This window comes from Vanacampus margaritifer, chromosome 10 (assembly GCF_051991255.1).
Source record: "Vanacampus margaritifer isolate UIUO_Vmar chromosome 10, RoL_Vmar_1.0, whole genome shotgun sequence".
Lineage (NCBI taxonomy): Eukaryota > Metazoa > Chordata > Actinopteri > Syngnathiformes > Syngnathidae > Vanacampus > Vanacampus margaritifer.
In genome coordinates, this window is record NC_135441.1 from 18,159,659 (window position 1) to 18,185,740 (window position 26,082).

The 26,082-nt window shown below is 40.1% G+C and overlaps 1 protein-coding gene across 5 annotated transcripts in view; it reads right to left on the bottom strand.

Moving 5' to 3' along the window:
- Nucleotides 1-19,619: 19,619 nt before the first annotated feature.
- The window catches only part of diaph2 (diaphanous-related formin 2), a 421,729-nt gene continuing 415,266 nt past the window's right edge, over nucleotides 19,620-26,082 (bottom strand). For all 5 annotated transcript variants that reach the window (XM_077577699.1, XM_077577700.1, XM_077577701.1 and 2 more), the window contains one exon: nucleotides 19,620-25,370. In XM_077577699.1, the coding sequence (XP_077433825.1) occupies nucleotides 25,306-25,370 (65 nt within the window). In that variant the 3' untranslated portion in view covers nucleotides 19,620-25,305. The remainder of the gene's footprint in view (nucleotides 25,371-26,082) is intronic.

Sequence of the window (26,082 nt, forward strand, 5' to 3'; positions counted from 1 at the left end):
CTTTCAACCACAACCTTTGGAGAGACATCTTTTAAAGCCAGGCGAGAATGGAAAATATGCACCGTGTACTCTGCCTCTAGGTTCATTGTATCATACTAAGCTATTTTTTATTAGATTTCTTTGTTGTTAAAAATGTCTAACACGCACACACATGAAAAATATAATGACTATCAGCTTTGCACCGAAATTGAATGGGTTCCTCCTTGGCCCATGTGCCACGTCGACAGAAAGTTTCACGGTCAGTTAAGTATTGTCGGTGTAACACTGCAATGAAAACCTTGAGGGAGATAATAATCAAACCAGGAACCACGTTTCTACAAAGCATAAGTACACGATGAAGGAATCAACAAAAAAAGTAAACTCGCCAACTTAACAACCCGTGTGCTCCATGCCGTCTTAAACCACCAACAATGGCTCTCCAAAAATATAAAAGGGGGAGGAGTAGATGCTTGAGGGGGGTTGAAGGGTGGAGTGAGCTCCAAAGCTTTTCAGGTAAACAGCTGGACTGTGGAATATTTGGCGGGCAGAGACGACGAGGCACAGCTGGCTTTTAAGAGGAAGCCATCCCCGAGTGCCCGTGGGAGGTCACAGCCTGCTAGGCCGTGAAGCGTCGCTCGGCGGGAGTGCGGCGTAAAGGCAGAAGGCCTGCGCCGCCGTGTGCAGATGTTCCCGCCGCTCTGCTGGCGGCCTCCAAAACACGCCGACACAACAATGCACAACGGAACATGACTCACACATTCTTCTCCCAAATTCACTTTCTCCTCCATAGCAACAGGCAGCACTTGGACACTCTTGAGTGGTGCAAACAATAAACTAAGGCTCAAATGAGCTCTCCAAGGTCTCTAACCAAATATAGCACTAAAGTGTTTTACACTGTAATGAAGTTTTTATTCATCGCCTCCTAGTTTTACGGAATTACAATACAAACGAAAATGATTAAAAAAACTAAACAAGGGCTGAAGGATCCAACCTTAAACCTGCTCTGAAATAACAAACTTGTATAATAAGAAACTATTGTGATTCAATAATGGAAAAGTATTGAAAGGGCTGCTTTAATAAAGATGCCGAGTTTGGATTGGCACTTTCAAGTGTTCATTGTTAATTTAGAGACATATAGAATTGCACTTTGTCATACTGAAAGCTCTATAGAACAAATTGATTCCCTGTGTCAACTTTTACTTTTCTATCTAAAACATTTATTTTGAATTTGTCACTATAACGACGCATGCCTTCATGTTCAAAGGGATCAACATGACGACTCCATGTACAAAATTTGTCTTGGCACTGATGTCTTCTTTTTAGGAAAGTGCAACATCAGAAGTTTGTCTTCTCCTTAAGAAACAAAGGATGCAGAAGAAATTAACAAAGTATTCCCCGCAAACAGCAATAAATACAACTCACTTTGCTAGAATAATGGTGCCTTTTATTCCCCGCAAACAGCAATCAATACACTACAACGTTAAGCAGCATAATATGATCATCATCAGCGCTTACCTTGACACTAGAAATTAACCGCATAGCTTATAAAAGTCTTAATTATTATGTTTTTAAAACAGTTACAGCGCTAACCTTGACACTAGAAATTAACCGCATAGCTTATAAAAGTCTTAATTATTATGTTTTTAAAACGCCATTGTCATTTTTATGTCCCCATTTCTAAATGAAAGGCAAGTGGTTCTGGGATGCACATAAAATATTTCACTGCTCTTATGGCGGCGGCATAACCTAAGTAGCTACGCACCATAGTCTATCACTAACCTAGCATAGACGTTTATTTATTTTACTATTTTATTCATTTAGCTTTATTGAACTACTAGGTTGGTAAAGTGAAAATTGAGAAGCTGATTTTCAAGAGAGACTACAGACATACAAAAAGTGACAAAGTACAATTTACAAAGCGCAAAGATTTTGGATTACACCATCTATGAGTCATGGCTAAGAATAAATTGTTCAAACAGTCAAACTAAAACATCAATCTTCTAATGCCTTTCAATTTGAATTTAAAAACATCTAAGGACATCAGCTCCGTGAGCTTGAAGTCGTTCTGCGGGAAATTCCAGGCTAAGGGTGCACAGTACCCAGAAGCCTTTCTCCCAAATTCTGTCTGGGCGTTTGGAAAAGAGTACATAAAGAGGCCCTGAGAACGCAATAAATACTTTCCGGTACCAATAAAAACACAAAGATGGGTGAGCCTGCAGGTTGCCAACATGAGAGTACAATTCACAATGGTACAGTAAGAGAGAGATTTACAATTTGTTATGAACCTCAAGGATGTGTGGTAGGCGGTATGAATTGGATGGATTTAAAGACATAATTACAAAAAAAAGCTTCTTAGGCCAAACATTGATAACAACCCAATTACAAATAGTAGTTACTGAGCGTGCCTACTTGTACCAACACCGTCTGTTGCCTTGAATTGTTCTGTCAGAACCGTCATAAACCTCCTGTCAGTTTTTACTACCCGTCCATGACCCATTCAAAATGGCTCCCGACCTAGCAATTGAGATATACTCTTGTACACCATGGCAAATTGCAGCCAAAGTTTTTGTTCATTAGCGTTTACTTCAAACAACTAGAATTTAAATGTATCCTGATTTTATGATTCCAAGCAGCAATAGAGCTTCCCATTCACTGGCTCCATTATTCCATTTTTTTCCCCATTCAAACGTGTGTCAAATAAATCTATCCTCCATCTATTCATGTGATACGATGCTTATCCTGGTCAGGGTCTCTGGAGTAGACTACAACTGACTTTAAGTGAAAGGCAGCAGACTATACCCTGGCCTAGAGAAAAAGATACAGCAGAGAAGGCCAACCATTCACATTCATACTGTCACGGAGTGGGAACTGAATATTAATAAACACTGCCTGCACGGCCAGGTGAAATTTACGCTATCAGTGGCCAACTCATTTGCAGAGGTAGGCACTTCCGTCTCTTGTCTCTTCCCGACAAATGCTTTATGACGTGAAACCTAAAAAAAAAAAGGAGAAAATACACAAACCCTCTGTACTGACCCGGATTTACGGACAAAGGCCTGCTTCAGTCCGTGTATCTTTTCGAGGCTTTGCGTCATGAAGGACGGGTAGTTGTTTTGTGGAAAACACTACTTCACCTTTATATTTTCATGCAGGATCGTGAGTGATCTGCGGTAACAATGAATACACAGAGACTGATTTACTGTGCTAGAATAATTGTGCCTTTTATTCCCCGCAAACAGCAATCAACACCTGTACTGTGCTAGAATAATTTTACCTTTTATTCCCCGCAAACAGTAATCAACACCTGTACTGTGCTAGAATAATTGTACCTTTTATTCCCCGCAAACAGCAATAAATACAACTCACTTTGCTAGAATAATGGTGCCTTTTATTCCCCGCAAACAGCAATCAATACACTACAACGTTAAGCAGCATAATATGATCATCATCGGCGCTTACCTTGACACTAGACCGGAGAGCCCACGGTCCGGGTAGAACGAGCTGCAAAACGGCTGGGCAATCGTACATATTCCACAGCTGGCTCTTTCTGGACCGTGTGCCGCTCCGTCTTTTATTCGTTAACAAAAAGTTGTGAGCGTGAGAAACCGGGCTGTCCAAGCCTTCTCCCAGACACTCACGAAAACATGTTTTGCAAAGCAAGGAAGGCTGTAGTATAAACAAGGAAGAGTTACCAGGCTGATTCCGCCTTTTATTTCCAAATTGTTGGGCACCTGGATTCGTACAACAGTTCAGGACAACAACATATCCTTATATAAGAGGTTACATGAGGACATATCAGACCATGGTTATTTTCCCTTCAGTAGTCCATCAATACTGATGGAATGCCCACCTTTATCTGTTGGCCCTAAAATAGTGGGGCTGAATTGATGACGGAAGCGTGGTTCATATAAAATGACGGGCTGATGATGACGGAAGGGTGTCCAGGGTGCTGACGAATGACGGACCAGTAAAATTTATGCAATTTATTATTGCATCCAACCATTTTCTATGGTACTACTTGTCCTCATTAGGATAATGGGTGAGTTTGAGCCTATTCCAGCTATCTTAGAGTGGCTGCCATTCGCAGGTCACATATCAACAAACCATTCACACTCATGTTCACAGTTACAGACAACTTGGGAGTCTTCAATGAACCTAACTTAGATCACTGAATGGAGATTTGAACCCACATCCTCACCAGGTGTGCAAAGCTTGTTCTTTTGCGTACTTCGACATGAGGTGGGCTATGAGTTTTATTTAGAACAGTACACAAAGCAGGAGAGATGACATCATTTAGGAGCCGCGGCGGTCATCAGACGCTCGCATCAGCACTCTCTTGACAGTGATGAGAAGGGAACAAGACATGAGTGGCAGGTCCAGAGTGCGGGACGGCGCTGGGCTCCACTCCCTACCCCCCCCCCCCCACCCTCTGTCCAACCTTACAAACACTGCTCGGCCCAGGGGACAAATCCGGCGGACAAGCACATCTGGCGGGACGAATTCACCGGGTGACAGAAGCAATCAGCCACTTGATATTCCGAAGACCAACTCAGCAGCCTGTGTGCACCGAGGCCAAAGAAGGGTGCGAGGAGTGCAGGAGGGTAAAAGAAATGGAATATGGAGCAGTCCAATCAGGAACATTGTAGCTCCGTAGGTGCAGTCTGACACTGGCGATGTTGGCATGATCCGACGACCTTATTGCAAATAAGACCAAATTTCCATAATGGTTTTTACATGAGTTGCTTATGAAGCGTTCATTGTATAATCCTGTAGAACATTCTGGAATCTGGTCTGGAGTTTCGGAAGAAATGTGGAGAGTCCTGTGAGAACACGACCAATTACACGTGCATCCATCCATTCGTTGCCTCAGGAAAAGCAATTGAGAACAGTTTCTCATTTATAATACCGACCTGGAGGCAATTTGGGGTTCAATGCCTTGCCCGAGGACACTTCAACAGAGGACCGTGGGAGCCGGGATTCAAACCGGCAACCCTTCGGTCACTGAATAGCCCAACTAATCCACAGCCACATTCAAGATTATTAGCATTCGTTGTGCTCACATTCACACGGGACAATTTAGAGTCTTCAAGGAATGTAGCATGTATGTTTGGGGGGGGAGGTATTTTTCCCACACGGATATCGTAACACAATAATTACAACTGTCATGTTTATACTCATTACTTAAAATAAAATCTCTACTAAATTGGGTGCCTAAGTATTATAATGTTATGAAAGTGAAAGGCTAATGTTAACCTAATCAATCAAAAAGCTTACAAAAGTAAATGGATTAGCATGAACTCAACAAAAGAACAATAGTCCGCTTTGAGTCATGATGATGCCTTCACGCAGCACTAACGGTGTTTTCTTCCAGATTTCTGCCATTTTAGGAGCAAATCTTGACTCATTAGCATGAGTCACTTGTAAAACCGTTGAGCGGAAACTAGCCAAAGGCTATCATTTTTGTCTATGTTGAAAATGAAATATTGATAAAGCTCCAACATTTGCTGCAGATTCAATTGTGTTAACAAATGTGTTTTGTTTACAAAATTGAATAATTCAGCAAAAGTAGGGAGAGGCTATTAGCATTCAGTACGGGTCCCGTGCGGGCTGCAGATGTCAGGGATCATGTCCTCGCCCTGACAATACATGCAAAGTGTGCACCCACTTTTATCCATTATTGAAAGGCTATTCCGAGAGGTTGGTAGAAACACAAGCACGGGGACTGATCCTCACCGTGTAGCCAAGCGACCTTAGATTGTCCATCCGAGAAGAAGTCGTGACTGAATTACAATGGCATCGTTAGAAGTGGTCATTGCGTTCAATTTGTAGATTGATAACTAGACAAAGTGAAATGTCTGCAGAAATTGCGTGGGAATGCTGAAAATCTGAACGCTATTAGCTGAATGCTAAGATTTGAATGCATGTGCTTATGGAGTCAATTGAAAGAGAAATTATGTGAAAATTACACATTTTTAATTGTAGTTAAATGACAAATGAATAAAAAGAAAACTTGAAAAAAAAACCTTGAAAAACTGCAATCTGTCTAAAGTGGGATTTAATCATTTCAGAGAAATTTTAATCCATTTCCTGATATGCTAGTCAGTTGATATCGAATCATTGAATGTACTAAAATGTGGTCTAAGCAGGGTTTGAATCCAGGCTCTCCGTAGGGGGGGGGCAATTGCGCTAAGCACTGACCTAACTTGCTCAAATTCATGGCTAATTTTGAGAAGTGTCCTCGGATGCTTAAATGTAACATGCATTTAATCATTTCAGTGAAATTATAATCCATTTCCTGATATGATACTCAGTTGGTATACATGTACATCACTTAGCTGGCCATCGATATATTTACAATGTAAAATCAGAGGTGGGATACGAACCTGCAACCTCCTGGTTACTGGACAATGCTCTTTATCAACTCCGCCACCAAGCAGGATCAGGCACCTGGCAATGATGATCAATTGTATGTATGGAAGTGGGCGTGGAAAATGGTACTTAGAAAAACTTCAATGTCAGTCCCATTGAAAAACAAATGGGGAAAAGTTGATATTTAAGGTTAAATTGTGCGAATACTGTAAGTAATGTGGAATCAGATGATATGTACCCCGGGAGGCGTGAATTTTTTAAGCAACGGTGTAAATCGTATATATTAAGCGGGAGTTGTTTCATGTCAAAAAAAAAAGCGTGGAGAATAAAAATCACATTAACATTAGCGGGAATGCTGCAATCCCACAAAAACAACAAAAATCTGAGCATATCAACTCGGGTGAATTAATGCGAGGGGATACTCGGGAGGCTCAAAAGGTTAAAATCTCTCAGCGACACAAGGATGGAAGTGTCCCAAAGGACTCACACATTAGTCACCTGCCTCTTGTCGGTCATAAATCTAACCAGAACGTATTCCTTATTTGTCACTTTGAGCTGCGAGGAGGTCTGGAACATTGGCAATAACAACCTTAACCTGCAACATCCACAGCCTCGGACCACTCCGTCAGCCCCCGGGGACAAAGCTTTGACTTGACACTCTGTTAGCAACGGCACGGCCGCCGCGGCTCAGACAGGAAGTGGTGGCTGAAAGGCGTGACGGAGAGGAGAAGGCGACATGTGGAGTTGGGTGTGTGTGTGGGGGTGTGGGGGGGGGGGGGCCTTGGATTTCGAGCGGTGGCATGTTCACCTTGCAGCTGGCTGTGCTGCTCCACAGGTCAGCCACTCCAACCAGACTCCATTAATGTCTCCACTCCACCTTGTGCCACTTTACGCTCCAGTGCATGCGCCACCGCAGGGACAACTTTACTCCAGAACACAGAACGAGATGGACGCCCATCCCCCCCCACCCTACAAGTACAGGAACAAAGAAACTTTCAGTCAATACAGGCGGGGTGAGAGAGAAGTCACTCAGAGTTTTCTTATCATACAAAACGATTGCATCAGAGTGTTTTTTTTTTTTTTTTTTAAATCCAGATTCCGCTCATTTGCCTCAAGAGCAAGGGGATGGGCACAGACATCATGGTGTTAATGTGTTTTATGGCCGGGCAGCTGCCAGGCACACACTGTTTTATGTGCTTTATGGACCGGTGCAGCATGGCCACCTGCTTGGCAGAACCCCCTCACTGCTACGCTAGGCTTTGAGCGCACGCCCCCGAACCGAATAACACAATTGAGAACTGTCTGATGCACGTAATCACAAGCAAATGAGAACTGCTGGAGTTCAACGGGAAGTATCTGTTAACTCATTTACTTCTTGGACGTTTATATTCGTCAAGTGGAGTCCAACCGTTTACTGCCAACGACGAATATATTCGTCAAGTACGTTTTTAAACAGGTAGGCATGGAAGAGGGTCTCGCCCAGCTTGTCCGCGACATTAAGCTTTTTTAAGGGAGGTGGAGAAATTGGAAGTCAGACAAGTTTAGGCAACTGACAAACAAATTATGTGTTGTAGCAGTAGAAATTGTATGTCGCAATCGTGAGAAAAAATGACCCGGGTCATGGAGTGAGCGGAGAACTCCTTGTCAAAAAGTATGCGGTGACTCAAAGTGTGTTTCTTAGTTTTGCACTGAAAAATAATAACTTCAGCTCAACCAATATATTGGTTAATATATTCAATATGTTAGACTATTCTTGAGGAAAATTACATCAACTTATCATTTTTATTTTTTTGGGAGAGCTCAGTATTGTTCATTCGGTAATTTTACCGATTTGACATGTCATCATCATTGCGCTCTCTTTTTACTTTATTTTATTTTTTTATTCATTTTTATTTTGTATGTGGGTGAGTACGTGTATGTGCATGTGAATGTGCATGTGCGTGTGAGTGTGAATTCATTAGTTCACCTAAAACCTTTATTTTTATTTTTTTTTTAAAAAATACACACCATTTTAGACAGCTACAAGTTCTGGTTGCATGAAATTTCCACGACGGAAAAGCTTCTCTTTTTGCATTAGTTTTAAATGGCTTACCTTAACTAGAATTCTGCGTCGCATTGGAGCCAAATGTATCCTGGTTATTGTGCATCTTGCTGCTCGAATTTTGACGTAGCTAATAATGCGATATACAGTATATATCCACACGACTACGAACTTTTCAAGTCTTCTTCTACTTCCTTTTGACGGTTGTCAATTACGTTTGGTGCATTAGTGCCCCCCTTTTATAGCATAGATATATACGGCGATGATGACGGCGGTAATGCATGACTTTTCCTTTTTGATTGACGGGTTCTTTCTTTTGGTACTTTGCCGCCACCTTATTCAACTGAATGCATGCGCGCAGCAGTAACAAAAGCGTACAAAGACAAAACCATATTTTTTAAAATCGAATCGGGGCTTGAATGAATCATTACATCCCTACTGTTAAGTGGTACAAATTAGTCATTATTTCAGTACCGTGCAGTATTTTTCAGGTCTAGTGCATGTAACTGCAGGTTAGTGACATTTTTGCCACACCAATTTAGGGTACCAAAAAGTGGTACAGATGAGTTACTTTCATACCCTGGAGAAAATAAAGGCTATCAAAGTGTAGTGCTTGGTGGAAACAGGCTTAATTAAGCACAACACTGACAAGTGCATGAAAACGCAACGAGAAAATTACTGCAATCAACATTTGCTCACAATAATAAGTTACAAAGAAAACAAATTCAAGTGCTTCTAGAATCTTCTAAATGCAGAGATGTCAATCATCAGTAAGCATCTTTACTTCTCCTGGAGGCGTAGTAGACAACAAGGCCCAGCGTGATTAGCACGGCCGAGCCCACCAGGGTCAGGAAGCCCACCACGGGCCGCTTGACCAAGAACCTGACAACCGGGGCAGGGCCGGGCGGCGCCGGAGCACCGCTGGGCGGGCGCCCCCTGCACGGGGAAGCCGTTGTGGCGGATGATGTTGCGATAGTTGGCCAGTGACGCCTTCACAACCGAGTTCACCTAAAACCTATTAAAAAATCCCATACCGTTCACCTAAACCGAACACTTCAGAACCCAGCCAGAGCCGTGAGGCCGTCAGGAGACCTGAGGAAGGACCAAAGAAAAGAAAGGAAAGTGAAATCCAGCATCAACTTATCATTTTAATGACGTGCAACTGAAAATATAAGTGCTTTTTTTCAACATATATCTAAATAAATTAGCATTCCATCAAAAGCCCTGTCTCATTCTTGTTTTTGTGACTTCCTAGTTTGAGGTGTCAGCGAAGGAAAACGTGTCAAAATCTCTGTTCTGATTTTCTCTGATTTTTAAAAAATCAGAAACCAACTCGTGTTCTACAGCTTATTACCAAAGAATGGAAAAAGTTAGAAACATACTTTTATGCTTTTATTTATTGGCCAACTAAAATAAAAACACACAAGGAATTTGTCTTCACAGTCACAACCCGTCCAAGAAACACAAAAAAAGCAATGACCAACAGAGGGAGACCTGAGGAACGAGGGTACGAGGGAAAAAAAACAAGGCTCAATGTTGTCTTTTGGGCAGACTGAACTCTTGCTCTGTTTCAATAGAAAATCATCTAACAGCAACTTGAACCAACCATGCTTGTGATATTGGTTAAAATCTCAATAGCGCCCAAGCTTGCTATGTGACGCTGCCAGTGGATCTCTTTCCTAAACCCCTCCGTGTATTGTACGTGTCACCTCTTTGACAACTCTGTTTGAGAAGGTCCAGATGGTCGGCAGACTTTCCGGCGACCCTCCATGGGGCCACGGTGACTCGGTGTCGATTCGCAGATGATCACCCCAAGGAATCGCAGAAGGGATATCGGCCTCAAGGCTGCAGAGGGGAAAGAATTGAGGAGAGTGGCACTCAACCACCTGTTCTTCAAATAAACAAGTTCATGTTCGAGGAAGACACCAAGATGGACTTTTGAGAGGAATCAGCTTGCCGTTTTTCTATTTGCCTCTCTCGCTCGAGCTCGCGAAGCGCGAGCGGCAGAACAAAATGACTCCCCGCCAGTGAATAATAAGGAAGTTCATGAAACGTGACGAATGCGATGGAGCTCTACATGAAACGCCAATGAGAGAGGCATCCTAGCGTGCCCGACGCTACGTCCTAATACCAACAGTCACCTTGTGACGGCCTAGAAGGACGCTGTGAAGATTGCGAGCATATTTAAGCGTGGCGAGAAGCGAGGCGGGGGCAAGCGAGCGCATGACTCACGTACAGCTGTCACTCGGCCTATGAGCCAAGTTGAGAAAATGACTCAGTGAGGGCCGCTCGGATGCGAACATGAAACCAGTGCAAATAATAATAATATATATATTTTTTTAAATTGTATGATTGCATATGAACTCATTCACTGCCATTGACGACTATAGACGTCAAAAATTCATTTGAACTATTTCTATTAGTTGAACATTTTTTCCTACTTTTGTTAAGAGTATGAAAACCTAGATTTTTTTTATTGTATTAGAACAGATATACAATTAATTACGATTAAAGATTGTAATATAATCTTTTCTTTAAAAAAAAATGTAATTATTGTTTTTTTATTTTTAATATTATTTTAAAAAAAGATTATTAAAAATCAGGGGCGTCAATTTTTTTTTAATTTTCGTAATTAATCGCATGACTTCACTAGTTAACTCACGATTAATCACAAAATTTATATCTGTTCTAAATGAACAAAAAACAAATTTCTAAGTTATCATACTCTTGTTAACAGAAGTGGAAAAAAATGTCAAACTAATAGAAATAGTTCAAATGAATTTTTGACGTCTCTAGCCGTCAATGGCAGTGAATGAGTTAATGTCAAATAACACAATTCAGAACAGTTCCCAGGTGTATTAATAACATGCCATGCTCTCAAGGTAGGGTGACCAGACATCCCTTTTTGACCAGGGCAGTCCCGTTTTTGAGCATTGGGTCCTACATCCCTCATTGTTTTGTCCTGATATTATGCTGTTCCCGTCCCAGTGTCCCGTTTTTTGCCATATGTCAATCACACAGTTGTCATAGTGATTCATGTGATGAATGCATTAAAAAGGAATTTAGCTGTTAAATTCCTTTCTATCAACTTCCAAATTTAAGTTTGCGTTCTCATTCGGTAGCCAACACGGACCGGAACTAGAACTACTTTCTGCTTTCGCATCTAACAATCAGGAGAAATGTTGTCCTACTATTGATGGCAGTCGCTAAATTTAGCATTAGCAAAATGTTTGTGTGTGTATGGGAATGTTTAGCAAGCTATTAGGCATTATGTTACTTAATAGTTAACAGTTAAGCAATCAGTCAATAAAGCTCATCTAGGCAGTGTATCAATACTTTTGTTCTTACTTCGCTGTTAGCCTCCGACGCCGTCCTAGCACGAAGGGAGTTTACAACTTTACACACTTGGATGCTGTACTGAAGAGGAACCCTCCTATGCTAGCTTAGTGCTAACTAGCTAGACACGAAATGGATGGATGACATGAATGGATTTAAAACTTGACCAAAAGCAAAAAAGCACCTTGTGTTCTGCCGGTTGGCCAGTGTTTGGCAATAAATCCTTGAGGGTAATGTAAGTTGTAAAAAGGAAAACCTTTCCGTAAGATAGGTTGCGTTAGCGTGTCAACCTCAAACAGCTGAAATGTTTAAAAAAAAAAGTGAATATGAGGCTTGGTAAAGCGCTTTGGGCAACATATGATGTAGGTAAAGTGATAAATAAGTACATTTATAGTATTTTTACATCATTATGATCAAATCGGATTCCTTTTGCTTTCATAGGACTATGACTTTTTTTCCACGTAGATTCAGGAAATGGTGGTTAAATGGCAAACTAATATGCAAATGAGTCCAGGCACTACTAATAACACAGACAAATTACTGAAATTGTTTTACTACACAATTTTCAAATTCAGCTATACTTAAAACTGACGTGTAAACTGGCCAACAAAATGGGCATCACCTCTCCACTTCCCACGGACAACTTGTCATACTTTCTGTTAATACAGCATGCAGGCTGTCCCGACGTCTCATCTTGTTTAATAAGTCGAACATATGTTGCAGTTTGCTGTCTAAAATCAGTTTCATCTCCAATTTACTCCAGCCTCCAGTCAGTCGACTAATGCAGTAAAAAAAGAAAAAAAAAAGAAAAAAAAGAAGACGCTTCTGCACGGCTGAGTGAGAAAGGTCTCTCAAGTGAGAAATCGGACTTCTCACTCTCGCCATTAACTTTGATGGCCATTACTTTTCTTCTTCTTGCCAGCCTGTGTTGTATTTTTGCCCCCAACATGTCAAGCATACACATTAAGAAGCTGCTGAGAAGCAAACTGATGGTATGGAGTTGAACGCTTCCATTTTTCATGAATATTTGTGTGCTTGTGTATTTGTATGTGCAGGGGTGTGTACACGGTTTGTGTGGTCAAAACCCTTTTATCCTCTTCTGTCAGGAAAGAGCGTTTGAGTGTTTTCGCCTTGTTTTTTTCCGCGGGGACCATCTTGGTTGAGAGCAGAGAAACTTTGAAGTAGCTTTTAAGTACTTTTGCCATAAAACTATCCTAATAAAGGTTTCTCCTGGACAAAAAGATACTTTTATTCAGACATCTGAATCCAGGAGGCCACTTACTCAATTACCCGACTTCTTTTTGGTCGTTTTCAGCACAATGTGCGTGTGTGTGTGCGTGCGTGCGTGCGAGCGTGTGTGTATTCATCAGTTCACCTAAAGCCCATTAAAAAAAATCCCATACTAATAATATAATATAATAATAAATTGCCAAATGCAGAAACATCAATGTAAGTTATCACAATGTAGTGGCTCTCGCTAACAGACAGAATTAAGTAACCAGAATTAGGTTAAAAAATTCTATATACGTAGACCATGTTTCTATAAATTTTGATATTTGGTTTTTATTTGAGGCAGATATTTTTTCCATTAAAATGTGATTTATGAGGAGGTTAGACCATTGGTCGATATTCAGAGTTTGTTTATTTTTCCAGTTAACAAGAATTGTTTTTTTAGCGATAGTAAGGGCTACAAGTGTAGATTGAAATTGTTTATGTGGTAAGTCAGTTGTTGTTAGGTCACCTAGCAAACACAAGTTTGGGGATAAAGGTATCCTACAGTCCAAAATAGCGGAAAGTTTTTCTAAGACTTTAGTCCAGAAATACATAACCGGAGTACATAACCATAAAGCATGAACATAAGTGTCTGTAGTGTTTTGTAAGCATTGGAGACAAATGTCGGAGTCTGAGAGTCCCATTTTCTTCATCATATATTGAGTAATGTATGTTCTGTGAATAATTTTATATTGGATAAGTTGTAAATTTGTGTGTTTTGTCATTTTAAATGCGTTTTCACAAACTTGAATCCAAAAGTCAGGTTCCGGTGCTATAGACAAGTCTGTCTCCCATTTCGAGATGGGTAAAGACATTTTATCAGTATATGAAAGTAACTTATATATTTTTGAAAGTTTTTTTGTTAGTGTCGGAGAAAGCTTGTTAATATCTTTAGCTAAAACAGGCGGTTGGAGCATACCCCGAAGTGTTGGAATTTTTTTCTTTATCATATTTTTAACTTGTAGATAATGTAAAAAATTTCCGGTTTTTATATTGTATTTTTGGAGCAAGGATGTATATGATATAAACATATTATCTGAGAAGAGATGGTGGAGATGTGTAATTCCTTTCTGCTCCCACACAGCTAAATGAAACGGTTGGTTGTTAAGTTGAAAGTCGGGGTTATGCCATAGGGGAGAAAGTCCACAGGGCTCCACTTGGGCTTTTGTCAATTCTAGTGCCTTCCACCAGGCAGTCACGGTGGCGGAAATTATTGGGTTTTTAAAACAATTATGACGCTTAATCGATGTTGTAATAAAGAGTAAATCTCGAAGTCTGAGGTTATTACAATCCTTCTGTTCTAGTTCCAACCAACAGTTAGTGTCTCTGTTGGGTTGTGCCCATAGAACGATATATTGTAGCTGGTTAGCTATATAGTAGTACATAAAATTTGGTGCCTCTAGACCACCTTTGGATTTACTTTTCTGAAGAGTAGATAGACTAATCTTTGCTTTTTTTTTATTCCAGTAAAATTTTGTAACGTCTGAGTTCTGTGTAACGCTGTGTTCTATTCTTATGTGGTGTGCATGCAGTGCTGTGGGCAAAGAAGCGTATGAGCTTAGTAGTAATAGGAGGAGTCGTGACTCAGCTGTCCACTTCCCGGCCATCTTGTCAACAGAGCATGAAAAAGGAAATGATTATTAATCTTACTCATGCTTCTATTTTTAACTTTTTTTTTTATTTTTTAAATGGGGCACAAATCCAAACATTTAGCATCTCTCAACCGTCAAAATAGCGAGCTGTCATGCCACTCATTCGGCTGAACTGCTCAACCACAAGCGAGTTTGACAGATAAACGTCTCCTCACTCCACTCACCGTTTGACATTTTACCTCCACGTTCAAAAACAATTATAAAATGAAGAAAAAAAGTTCAAGCCTCTCAACTTTGCCTCCCATCTATCTCTCAAACATCCTACCTATCTAAGTCTACGTTCTCGCCGGCCTGTCCAAAATGGAGCCTCAGACGTCGGAAACGGAGGCTTAGTCAGTGATCTGAATCAAATGGCAAGAGGAGGAAGAAGAGTGATGGCTGCCAGGGTAAGAACACAGCGGTAAACTGAGGCTTGAAGGGCAAAATACAGTTTTTTTTTTTTATTATTTTCACTTGGGTTTGACAGGTTGAAGTCTCCACGGGGCGGCCCCTCTCCCAACTGGGAGCAACGGTTGAGGGATGAGACAGGCCTCCCATATCCCAAGATGGTGGCTTCCTTGGAGAATATCTATCTTCCATAGTGAGGCCAATTGCTTTTATTTTTGTGGTGGAGACTGAAAACAGTCGGTGTTTTTTGGCATTAGAGCATAGGTGTCAAACTCCGGTCCTGGAGGGCTGCAGTTCTGCAGGTTTTGGAGGTTTCCCTCTTCCAACACAAGCTGATTCCAATCGGCAGGATCATTATCAGGCTTATGCAGAGCTTGGTGATGAGCGATCATTTATCAGCTGTGTTGGAGAACAGAAACATCCAAAACCTGCAGGACTGCGGGCATGCAAGACTGGAGTTTAACACCTATGCATTAGAGGATCAATATACAAAAAATTAATTAATTTATATCTGGATCACATACACATAAGGTTGGACTGGCCTATTTCTGGTGGGCCGGTGTCTTCCGGGGCCAATGTGGTGCTATTTATTTAATTTTTATTTTTTACGAGAGCTCAGTACTATTTATTTGGCAGCCTTCCTGAGTCAACATGACATCATCTCTCGATCCAAGTTTTTGAAGAGAGAAAAAAAATATATATCTGCCTCAAATAAAAACCAAATATCAAAATTTATAGAAACATGGTCTACGTATATAGAATTTTTTAACCTAATTCTGGTTACTTAATTCTGTCTGTTAGCGAGAGCCACTACATCGTGATAACTTACATTGATGTTGATGATGGCAATTTATTATTATATTATATTATTAGTATGGGATTTTTTTTAATGGGCTTTAGGTGAACTGATGAATACACACACGCTCGCACGCACGCACGCACGCACGCACGCACACACACACACACGCACATACACATACTCACCCACATACAAAAAAAAAAAAAAATATATATATATATATATATATATATATGTGTGTGTATATGTATATATATGTATATATATTTAAAAAAAAAACATTTATTAAATTTTTTTAATTTATTTGTTTTTTTAAAAAAAAAGGAGAGCAATGATGATGTCAAATCGAATGAACAATACTGAGCTCTCCTGAAAAAAAAAACAAAAAAAACAAAAAAAAAACCCATCATCCCTCTTTTATTTTGTCTTTTTGTGTATGTGTGTGTGTACATACTACATTGTGAGGACCAAAATATGTCTTTAACCAACAGAATGAAGACATTTTTGTGAAGTTCAAGACTTGGTTTTAGAGTTTAGGTTTAGGCAATCAGTTGTGATGGTTAAGGTTAGGGTAAGGGCCTAAGAAATGCATTATGTCAATGGATGTCCTCACAATGATATATGTGCAAGAATGTGTGTGTGCGAGTTTGAGCTCTTTAATTCACCTGAAACATGTTATAAATCCAAGAACTTAACCGGAGTCCCGCCAGAGTCATGAAGTTGTCAGGAGACCAGAGAAAGGAACAAAGGAAGGAAAGATGAAGTAAAGTGAGTACTGTTGAATTATTTTTTCCTCCATTTTACCCCAGGAGACCAACCCAACATTTATATGGATCATCCATTTACAATAGACAGCTAACTGGACCAATCAACATTGGCAAAGCTACAGTAGCCAGTGGTGGTCAGGACTCATTTTAACCACAAATTTTATAAGAATCTGTCATCAATTATATCCATTATTACACATAACATGGCTGAGAATTTCATAGTCTATCATACCATCTAGTCTTGTTGCATGATGAATAATGACAATTTTGTTGCTGCCATCAATTATGGAGGACTAAAAAGCACACTACAAAGTCCCACAATAGACCCTAAAATAGTCCCAAGAGGGCCTTCGGTCATATGTCACCATTGGAGTGTGGTGACAAAATGTTAATAGGCTACTCATTGGATGACTTATAGCAGAGTGGAGCTGTATAGTGTGTAAACATCATAAAGAAAATATGTGGCATGCAGGAAAATACCAAAAGGGAGCTTGACTAAATGCTGGCGTCTTATCTTGGAAGCACAGCGTCTCTATGTGAACATTCCCGTTATTTGACACACTTTGATGCAGACAACAACATGGAGCCGTTTATGGCACACACACACTCACTATATATATATATATATATATATATATATATATATATATATATATATATATATATATATATATATATATGCAGGTTTTTGAACATGTGACAGGACAATTCTTCAAACATAATTATAGAGTTGCCCTGAACACTGCTGCAGACCGAATTAGCATCACTGCTTTGTCTCATCTCCATAATGTTAGAGTACTCCCAAGTTGGTAGGCAAAAAAAAAAAAAAAAAGTGAAATGAAGCATAAATGTGTTGTGCGAGTGATTTGTCAGAAGGCGCATCAGAGTCACACAATCAGTGAAAAGAAGGAGAAAAGCATGTGTGGGCCCGGCTTATCTGTCAGCTTGGTGACAGGGCCACTTATAGGCCTACCTGCAGCTTGCAACCGTGAAAACAGAATAAAACAAATGCGTGCTACATACGCACACAAGTACGTCCCTAAGCTCATTAGACAAGCGCTTCTTTGTAATCGCTCACCCTGCTCGGTGCAAAGCGCAGCGAAGCCTCGACCCCGCAAATGCATCATTGAGGGTGTGTGTGTGTGTGTGTAAGGGGGGTGGGGGCAATCGGCACTGAATCACCTGGCAAGTCAAGAAAACATTGAGGAAGTTCTTTATAGCTACAAAGCAGGTTTCTTGTAAGGAACTAGGTTGGCCCCCTTTTGGCGTGTTTACTCTCAGCCAAGTACAAATTAACCTCGCAAGATCAACAATGAGCATAATTAGGGAGGTGTAGCGTGCCCCACTTCTAAACACGGATCGCAGCTTATGGGGAGATGAAGCGCCGTATGTTTGGATGAATGCGCCGTTCGGTAGAAGTGGAAGAGATGAATCAAAGTCTGTCTTTGTAAGTTTTCAAGGACATCGTCAAATAGGTATTTGTTACTGACTTCATTTACTATCCGCAAACCTTGCATGCATTCAGACAGATGACTTGATTCCCCAACCTGGAACTGAACGCGCTCAAGGCTGTCGAGATGATTGCGGACTCCAGGAAAAACTCTTCACCACAGCTGCCCTCACGCTGTCCAACTGTCCAGTGTCAACCGACCTTCAAGTTCCTCAGGACCTGAAATGGAAGACCAACATCAAATCAGAGGATGTACTTCCTGCAGCTGCTATGGTAGGCTTCCCCAATCCTGGTCCTCGATGGCCGTAGTCTTAACAGGTTTTAGATGCACCTGATTCTAAAGATCAGGATTGTTATCAGGCTTCTGTAGACCTTGCTGATGTGCTAATCAGGTGTGGACCAGGATTGGGCAATCCTGTGTTAAAGAATCATGGCCTGACCTTAAATAGTTGGGATTTCCTCATCAACAGGAGATACTGGAGCAGTTTTAACTACGCCTTGTTGTACTGATGAAGTATTCTCAGAAGAGAAGAGAACAATCCAGATGTTATGAGTCAATGACCTAATGAAAGAATATCAATATTCAAGCAAGCATGGTCTGCGCCACAGAAGTTGTTGAGGCAGTACTAGATGGTAGTGATGGACAAATGAAGCTTCATGAAGCACTTGTAATATATTTTTAACTCCTCTAGGTGGCACTCTCGCTTTAAAGCTGCAGTGGAAATTTAAACAATTTCCACTGCACTAGCTATTATCTTTCAAACAAACATCACCATTTAGAGGAGTAAAACAAATATTGCAAATGCTTCATGAAGCTTCATTTTCCCATCACTACTAGACGGCAGTCATAGAATCAGTTCGGTGTTCATCCTTCAGTCTGGATTGGTGCTGCCACAAAGGAGGACTGAAAAGATAATCAGTACCCCGCAACAGACTCTTGAAGACTGCTAGAACTAAAACTCAATTTTTTTCTGCGTAAGTGAAGTTTGGGTTTAGTTCGTAAGTACTTTTGTACGCAAGTTCTCACGCAGTTTTATAAATGAGGCCAGTGGTCACCAACTCTTCCAGCTTCTTCCTTCAGGTTGGCGCTATCTGAAAACCAACAGAAGCTTCTTCCCTCTTGCCATTTTCTTAAACGGTTCTTAATTCCAATAACTGTTCTTGAATAGTATTGCACACTGATATAATTTTTTATTATTATTTTTTTTTTCCCTGGAGAGCTCAGTATTGTTCATTCGGTAATTTTACCGATTTGACATCATCATTGCTTTTTTTTTTTTTTTTTTTTTGTATGTGGGTGAGTATGTGTATGTGCGTGTGTGTGTATTCATTAGTTCATCTAAAACCTATTAAAAAATCCCATACCGTTCACCTAAACCGAACACTTCCAGCCAGTCGTGAGGCCGTCAGGAGACCCGAGGAAGGACCAAAGAAAAGAAAGGTAAGGATATATATATATAATATACACTTTAATGACTACAAGCGCTAAAGAAAATGGATGATGTTCTTCATAAACTGTGCTGTGAGTGTGCGTAGCTTGCGTGAAACACAACACAGAGACCAAGCATGACTTCAGAAATCAGTTTATAAAACAAAAGTGGTTATTATTTAGTATCATATTCCATTACATAGTCTGTGGAAGGAGAGGGGCACGTCATCCTTCTCTTCTTCTCTACTTTTGTCCCATCCACGTTGTCGAGGATGAAAACGGCGCACGATTCAAATAGAAAGGCTTTTAAAGACAATCAAATCAACAAAGTCACTGACAAGGAAGAAGGTAGGCCGAGGGACATGTGCAGCAGCCTTACGATAAAGTCGCCGCCAAACAAACGACGGCAAAAAGACGTCGTGTTTGGTCTCCGGGCGACAAACCAAACCAAGCGAAGCGAGGCAGCTGGGGACTATTTGCCAAAAAGAAACATTTCAGCAAATACGTTAGTCGTGGCAATTGGAACTCAGATTGAGCAAATCTTTTCCCCTTGTGAGGTAAAGTGACTGCAAACCACATCACAAACATTTTTATTTATTATTAAAGTGCTAGCCACCCGTCGTTTACGGGGAAAAAATGGCACCTTTTTTACACATTTTGAATTAGTCGCTTCATACCCCTGCTTCCTTTTCCTTAACACGGCCCACCGGCACAAGTTTATTTAGCTAAAACCACGGCAGGCCTTGAACACAACACATAAATAATGAGACAGTTCCGATTTTTCTGTTTTCAACACAATTAGGGAGGGAACACTTACAACGACAATGAATATGTTGTCATGTAGGAGAAGGAAAATATTCTAATGCGTCTAGTCTAATTGTTTGTCAAAAAGAATATTTTACATGAAGCCTTTGAAAGCAGAAGCAGCATTTGCAACTTCCAACATTTTTTTTTTAAACACTATAAGACTTTTTTTTTTTTTACTTCAAGCTTCATACACAGAAACAAATACCACAGATAATCCCCCTTTGTCATCACATGAACATCCCAAACTCTACAATGAACCATAACCGGATGTAACTATGCCCGTCACACAATGGATAAAATAGAAAACGAGCTTTGTTTGTACATTTTTCACCAAACTTGATGCAAAAGAAAACCGTGCTGCTTCTTTAATATATGAATAGTTTAAAAAAAAGATTCCATCTTTCTTCATTTTTTCCCCCCCAAAATTAGAATTGGCTCAATCTGAAAGACAACATTGATTAAATAAAAATACATAAAAAAAAACCAACCTTTTTTTTTTTTTTTAAACTGAGAAATATTAGAACCACATTGAAAAGAAGACGGAAATAGTATGAATAATTTTGCAAGACAGAACTGAAGAAAAAAATTGATTTCAGGGGAACAAACGTATATTTTGAGTACAGTATAAAGCCCATATAACACTGAACACTGGTTCAAGGTCTCAATGTTTCCCAAACATTCCTAAACATCCTCTAATCAGTCTTTATGGTTCTCTAAAAAGTCTTGACGGTCCTTCTTGTTGCAAGGAAAATTGAACAGAAAGACAATTATTCAGAATGTTTAGTGAACGTTTAGAAAAAGGTGACCTTGAATGACCCTTGATGTGATATGATGGCAACAAGAAAAATGAGATTATGAAGAGCATTTGAGAGTGTCAGGCAAGTGTCTGCAACATTTTGCGTCATTGAAGGAAGCCTGCTGAGAAAGCAACACTCACTGCGTGCACGCACGTTCGCAAGCCTGCACTGCTAATAATATTCATCAGTACGAGCTGCTGAATACGATCCAATTCCAAGTTTATTCTTGCCATTTTATGTCTTTATTTTTACAATCTGACTATATTGTCTTCAGTGTGGCCCTAATACGTTTACATGAGTTTTTTAAAATTGGATGGTCAAAAGAAAAAAAAAGAAAAACAAATCAAAATGTCATCCATTTTCAAAATCTTCAAAGCGCTCCAACCTTGTTTTCGACAAGAGCAACGAGTGGATTTGTTGCCTCTTAAAATGTGCAACCATGTCTAAGCATAATGGCTGCACACTGAGCCCATGTAATTGCATTTGAAGAAGCACACAGAGGGGAAGAAAGGGCTTTCCTTGGGGAAAAGAAAAAACAAATCGCACTCTATTTAGGCTGATTAAAGTGGTACCTTGAAGTCTGAAGGAATCGGTACTTTTCCCATCCCTATTTTTAATATAACATTGATGTCTTGACAAAAATGGTTCCGTGTTTTATTGGTTTTGACAGACCCATGATTGACGTTCATAATGGTGAATGCATTTTAATAATGTCAATATAGTACTTAAAACATTGCTTGTGAGGTTTTCTGATGGTGACAGTTAAGTTGTTGGAACAAATAATTCCAGACAAGGACAACCAGTTCAAACTTTCTTTTTCTTTTTTTTTTCTGGGTTAAAACTTTCTAATGTAATTAACTAATTTGCTGCCCAAAACTTCATACATTCTATTTTAAATGTTACCAAGGTCCCCAAAACATATTTTCCATGTTTTTGTTGTCGTTTCTTTAACGTTTTTATTTTATTTTTTTATGCTAGAGAATACAGAAGGTTTTGACAGATTTTGCAAGGCCCACCGAATATTGTGTTCTATTGCTATAGAACACAATATTCTGTGGGCCTTCCAAAATCAGTCAAAATCCAGTAAAACAGCCGGGAGCGAAGGGGGTTGCTTCAGTGAAAATGGCTGCCAGTGAATGAGTTAAGAAAAAAGTTGCCACACTTTTGAGTGGTAGTGTAATTCATATTTTGGGGGCATGGGGTGTCATACTTTAAGGTACCACTGTATTTAAATGTAAAATCACCATACGTTCAAAAGCACATAATCCTAATTTTGAAATTATTTCAAATATGTATGCTAATAAATACATAATAAATATGTAAACCATTGCCTGTACAGTTCATCTTTTTTGTTTTGTTGTTGTTGTTTTTTTCAATGGCCCAATTGATGTCAATGGGAAAATTTCTTTTGTGGTCATACTTCAAGATACCACGGAATTTAAATGTAAAATCTCCAATTTCTCCAATCCAATTTTGACTTGTTATTTTCGATGGCGGCACAAGCCATACTGTAAGTGCGATGGTGGTTGGAGGCTGACTGGCTGAGACAAGCAGCATCTTGACTCCGGCCTTGGACTCATTGCTTGTTTTTGGCAGCATCTGCTTACAGTTGAGGGCAGCGAGCGAGTGGACTGCGCCACCCCGGGCATGAATATATGAATACGCGGCGGAGGCTCCGTTCCCGAACTGTGGCCGCAAAGCTCCAGGCGGCTTCTCCTCTATTTTGAACACAAACAAGCATTGGACGTGTGTTTGTTTGAAAGTTTAAAACTTCATTAGCTGGGAGATGCTACTGGGAAGCAGCTGCGACGGAGAGCCCACCAGGGAAGGCTAGCTCTAATTTGCTCTCGCCGACGCAGATTTCCTCAGTAGATTTTGCATACTTTATATATTTTTCCCCTCGCCTTGTTTTTAATTTATGCATTAAAGATGCCCAGTGGCTCACAATCGCCTAAAAGCCCGATGCAGTTTGTTCAGTTGCATAAGACGCAAGCTGTTTAGAAGCTAATTAACCAGGCATTGTTTTAATGTACGGGTACTGTTTCAAGGGGGAAAGTGAACGGGTGTTTGTTTCAAATGAAAATATGACATAATGGTTATGGTTAAGGCCCATTAAAAGGTCCTTCCTCTGACATACAAGAACAACAACTTTAAAAATCTGATGGTGGAGCACTTAGGAATAACTAAAAAACTGATTTCACCCTAAAACCTCTAATCACCGTAAATTGCATAGAAAATACAAAGAGCGATTAGACCACAAACCACCATGTCCAAATCCTTTGTGGCTTTGTATGCTTTCATACCAGCACCTTTTCGACCACTTCAATCAATATCTTGTTGATTTTCGCCCTTGATGCGATTCGTCCATTGGGTCAGGTTTGAACTAATCACTGAAACGAGTGCAGACCAACTAAACCGTACTGAGACCACTTATAAGAACTGTGAAGTGATTTGACCACGAGCCAACACAAATAGCAAAGAAACTACAAGTAGCATCTTTAGCATTAGCATAATTTAGGGCTTATCAGAAAGTAATATTGTGTTGTTTGAAGAAGTCATGAACAAAGGCATTTCCTCCATTTTGTGTCAAACCAAAGTGGAATGCTAAAAATCCACCAAATAATTTGGAGCAGAGAAAAACAACTAGAGGAGAACATTTGTTCACACTTGTCGTGGCTAACTTAATTATGGAAGTTTAGCATTTTAGCGGTAGCGTTATTAAATAATGTGCGTATTGAAAACAGTCTGCCAAGTGGTCAAAGTTTGTTTGTTTGGTGCACACCAAGGGTTAAGTGAGTGTTCATACATGAGCAAACAAACTAGCCCCTTTTCCACTACACAGTTGTCAAGATTGATGCCGTTTTGTTTTTTGCTGTACGTTTTTTTTTTTAATCTCTTTTTAGTGTCTAGTGAATCCATATGCGCTAAACTACTAAAAAGTTTTCCACAATATTCAAATTTTTTAAGAGGCACCTGTACACACAGATAGGAAGACAAGATACGCCAGCACGCTGTAACTGCCAGGCTAACAGCTAACAGCTAACAACGTGCCGACCATGTTGGCAAGGTGGCAAGTAAAGGGCTTTACTTTTTTGTCAATGCTAAAACGTGTGCTATAAATACTGAATGACCAAAAAAGAAAAAAAAAACACTTGTGAAACCTTATCCCCAATTTCCTTGTCACAATTGTACGGTGTTGCGTGCAACCTTAAGCAGATGTACGATAGTTTGGCTGTACATTTTGTCATTTAAATATAAACACTTTTCTTTTCTCTTCTTTTAGGTGTCAATTTTACTGAAAAAACATTAACTGAGAGCAACAATTAAACAGCTTGAACCCAGAATGTTTTGCATGTCATGAGTACTGCGAGCGAGAGCGTGAGAACAGGTGCCAAGAACACTTGAAGAAATTTAATTTAAAGCTTGTGGAAGGGGTAAAACAGTTCAATTATGAATTCATTTTTTAAAATCTAGATTCCAGATTTTCACGTACCGCGACTAGGTTTTCAATGTATTACTGCAATGAAACGGGGTTTCACTGTATTTACACTAGCAGTTTCCCAGTACCATAAAAAAACCAAGGAGGTACAGTGTATTGGAAAAGGGGGCTTTTCAAAGCAATCACACTAACTTGGCGGGCTACGGCAATTACTGTAGGGCTTCACATAAATACTCATAAAACCGACATGAAAAAAATGGAGTTGAGAGGAGGAATGTATCGAGCCAAAGTAAACACAGCACAGTTAAAAAAAAAAAACAACGCATTCCATCAAAATGAAACTGCAAGTCACATGCTATGAAGTATCGGCATAGGCAGTAGCCGGCTCTGGTAGCTTTGCGGGTTAACTCACGTAGACGCTCACAGATGACAGACGCTATCTTGTGTTGGTCTACTTCCAACTTGGCCGTTGGATTTCTTTTTAAAAAGCCATTTTGCTAAAAGCACTCCAGTCTTCTTTGCCATGATGATGTCCTTGATTGAAGTGTTTTCATAAGCAGCATAGCACCATCAACCTAAAAACATTTTTTTTTTTGCTATGATTTTAAAAAAGAGGACAATATAGTGTAACTGAAAATGTCTAAGGCATGAATGACTTGATGTTGCGGTTATTTTCTTTTTGCATGAGTGTGCGACACAGTGACGGGGGGTGGTTGGGAAGTCGTCCAGATGGTCTTTGGCGCGGATCCGGCGCGTATCCGGCGAGTCCGCATTGGGTGCATCATCGGGCTTGGTGGTTCGCGTTGTGGCGTGAGCGGGACCTTTCGAGGACTGCACGCCGGTTGTCTTGATCAGACGAAGAAAAAGAAAGAAAACAAATCAGGACCACAGAAAGAGCGCAGCCTCCGCTTCCTCATCAAACAAAACACTTAGAACACAAGTGCTCACATGCAGATGCAAAGTGATGGCAGAGAAGCAAATCAAAGCCATTCAAAACAAAGTTGCTTACGTAAATAAACTTTGAGGAGCGAATGTTTACTTGATTACGACAAAAGGCTGTGAATCATTGGTTATTGGTCGGCCTTCCAGCCGCATCTCTCGCACACGCCGGCACAATGAAACAGCACTTATGTTGTCAGGGAGACGTGACGATACGCAGATAAAGAAATTAGAAGCAACGATAACGAAGAAGCCTGAAAACTGATTTGGACTGACGGAGGTGGATGTTTCATTTCTGTTTACAGCCATCAGTCCACAATATTATGACTCAGACTAAACTGTTATTCACAATGACAATGTGAATAATCAAACATAATAGCATGTGGAATGATTCTGAATGATATACAATGACCTGGGATGAGCTGAATATGTTGAAATTTGGATGGTTTCAATTAGTCACTTTGTGGAAACTGGAGGTGAATATGTAAATCTTTTTAATTTTGGGCTTTAGAAAAATTGTATGATTTTGTGAATGAGGAAAAAATAAGATGTCTTGAATAATCTGAAAGAGACGAAGTTGGAATGGTTTCAATCGGTCAAGTAATGTGAAGTGGATTGA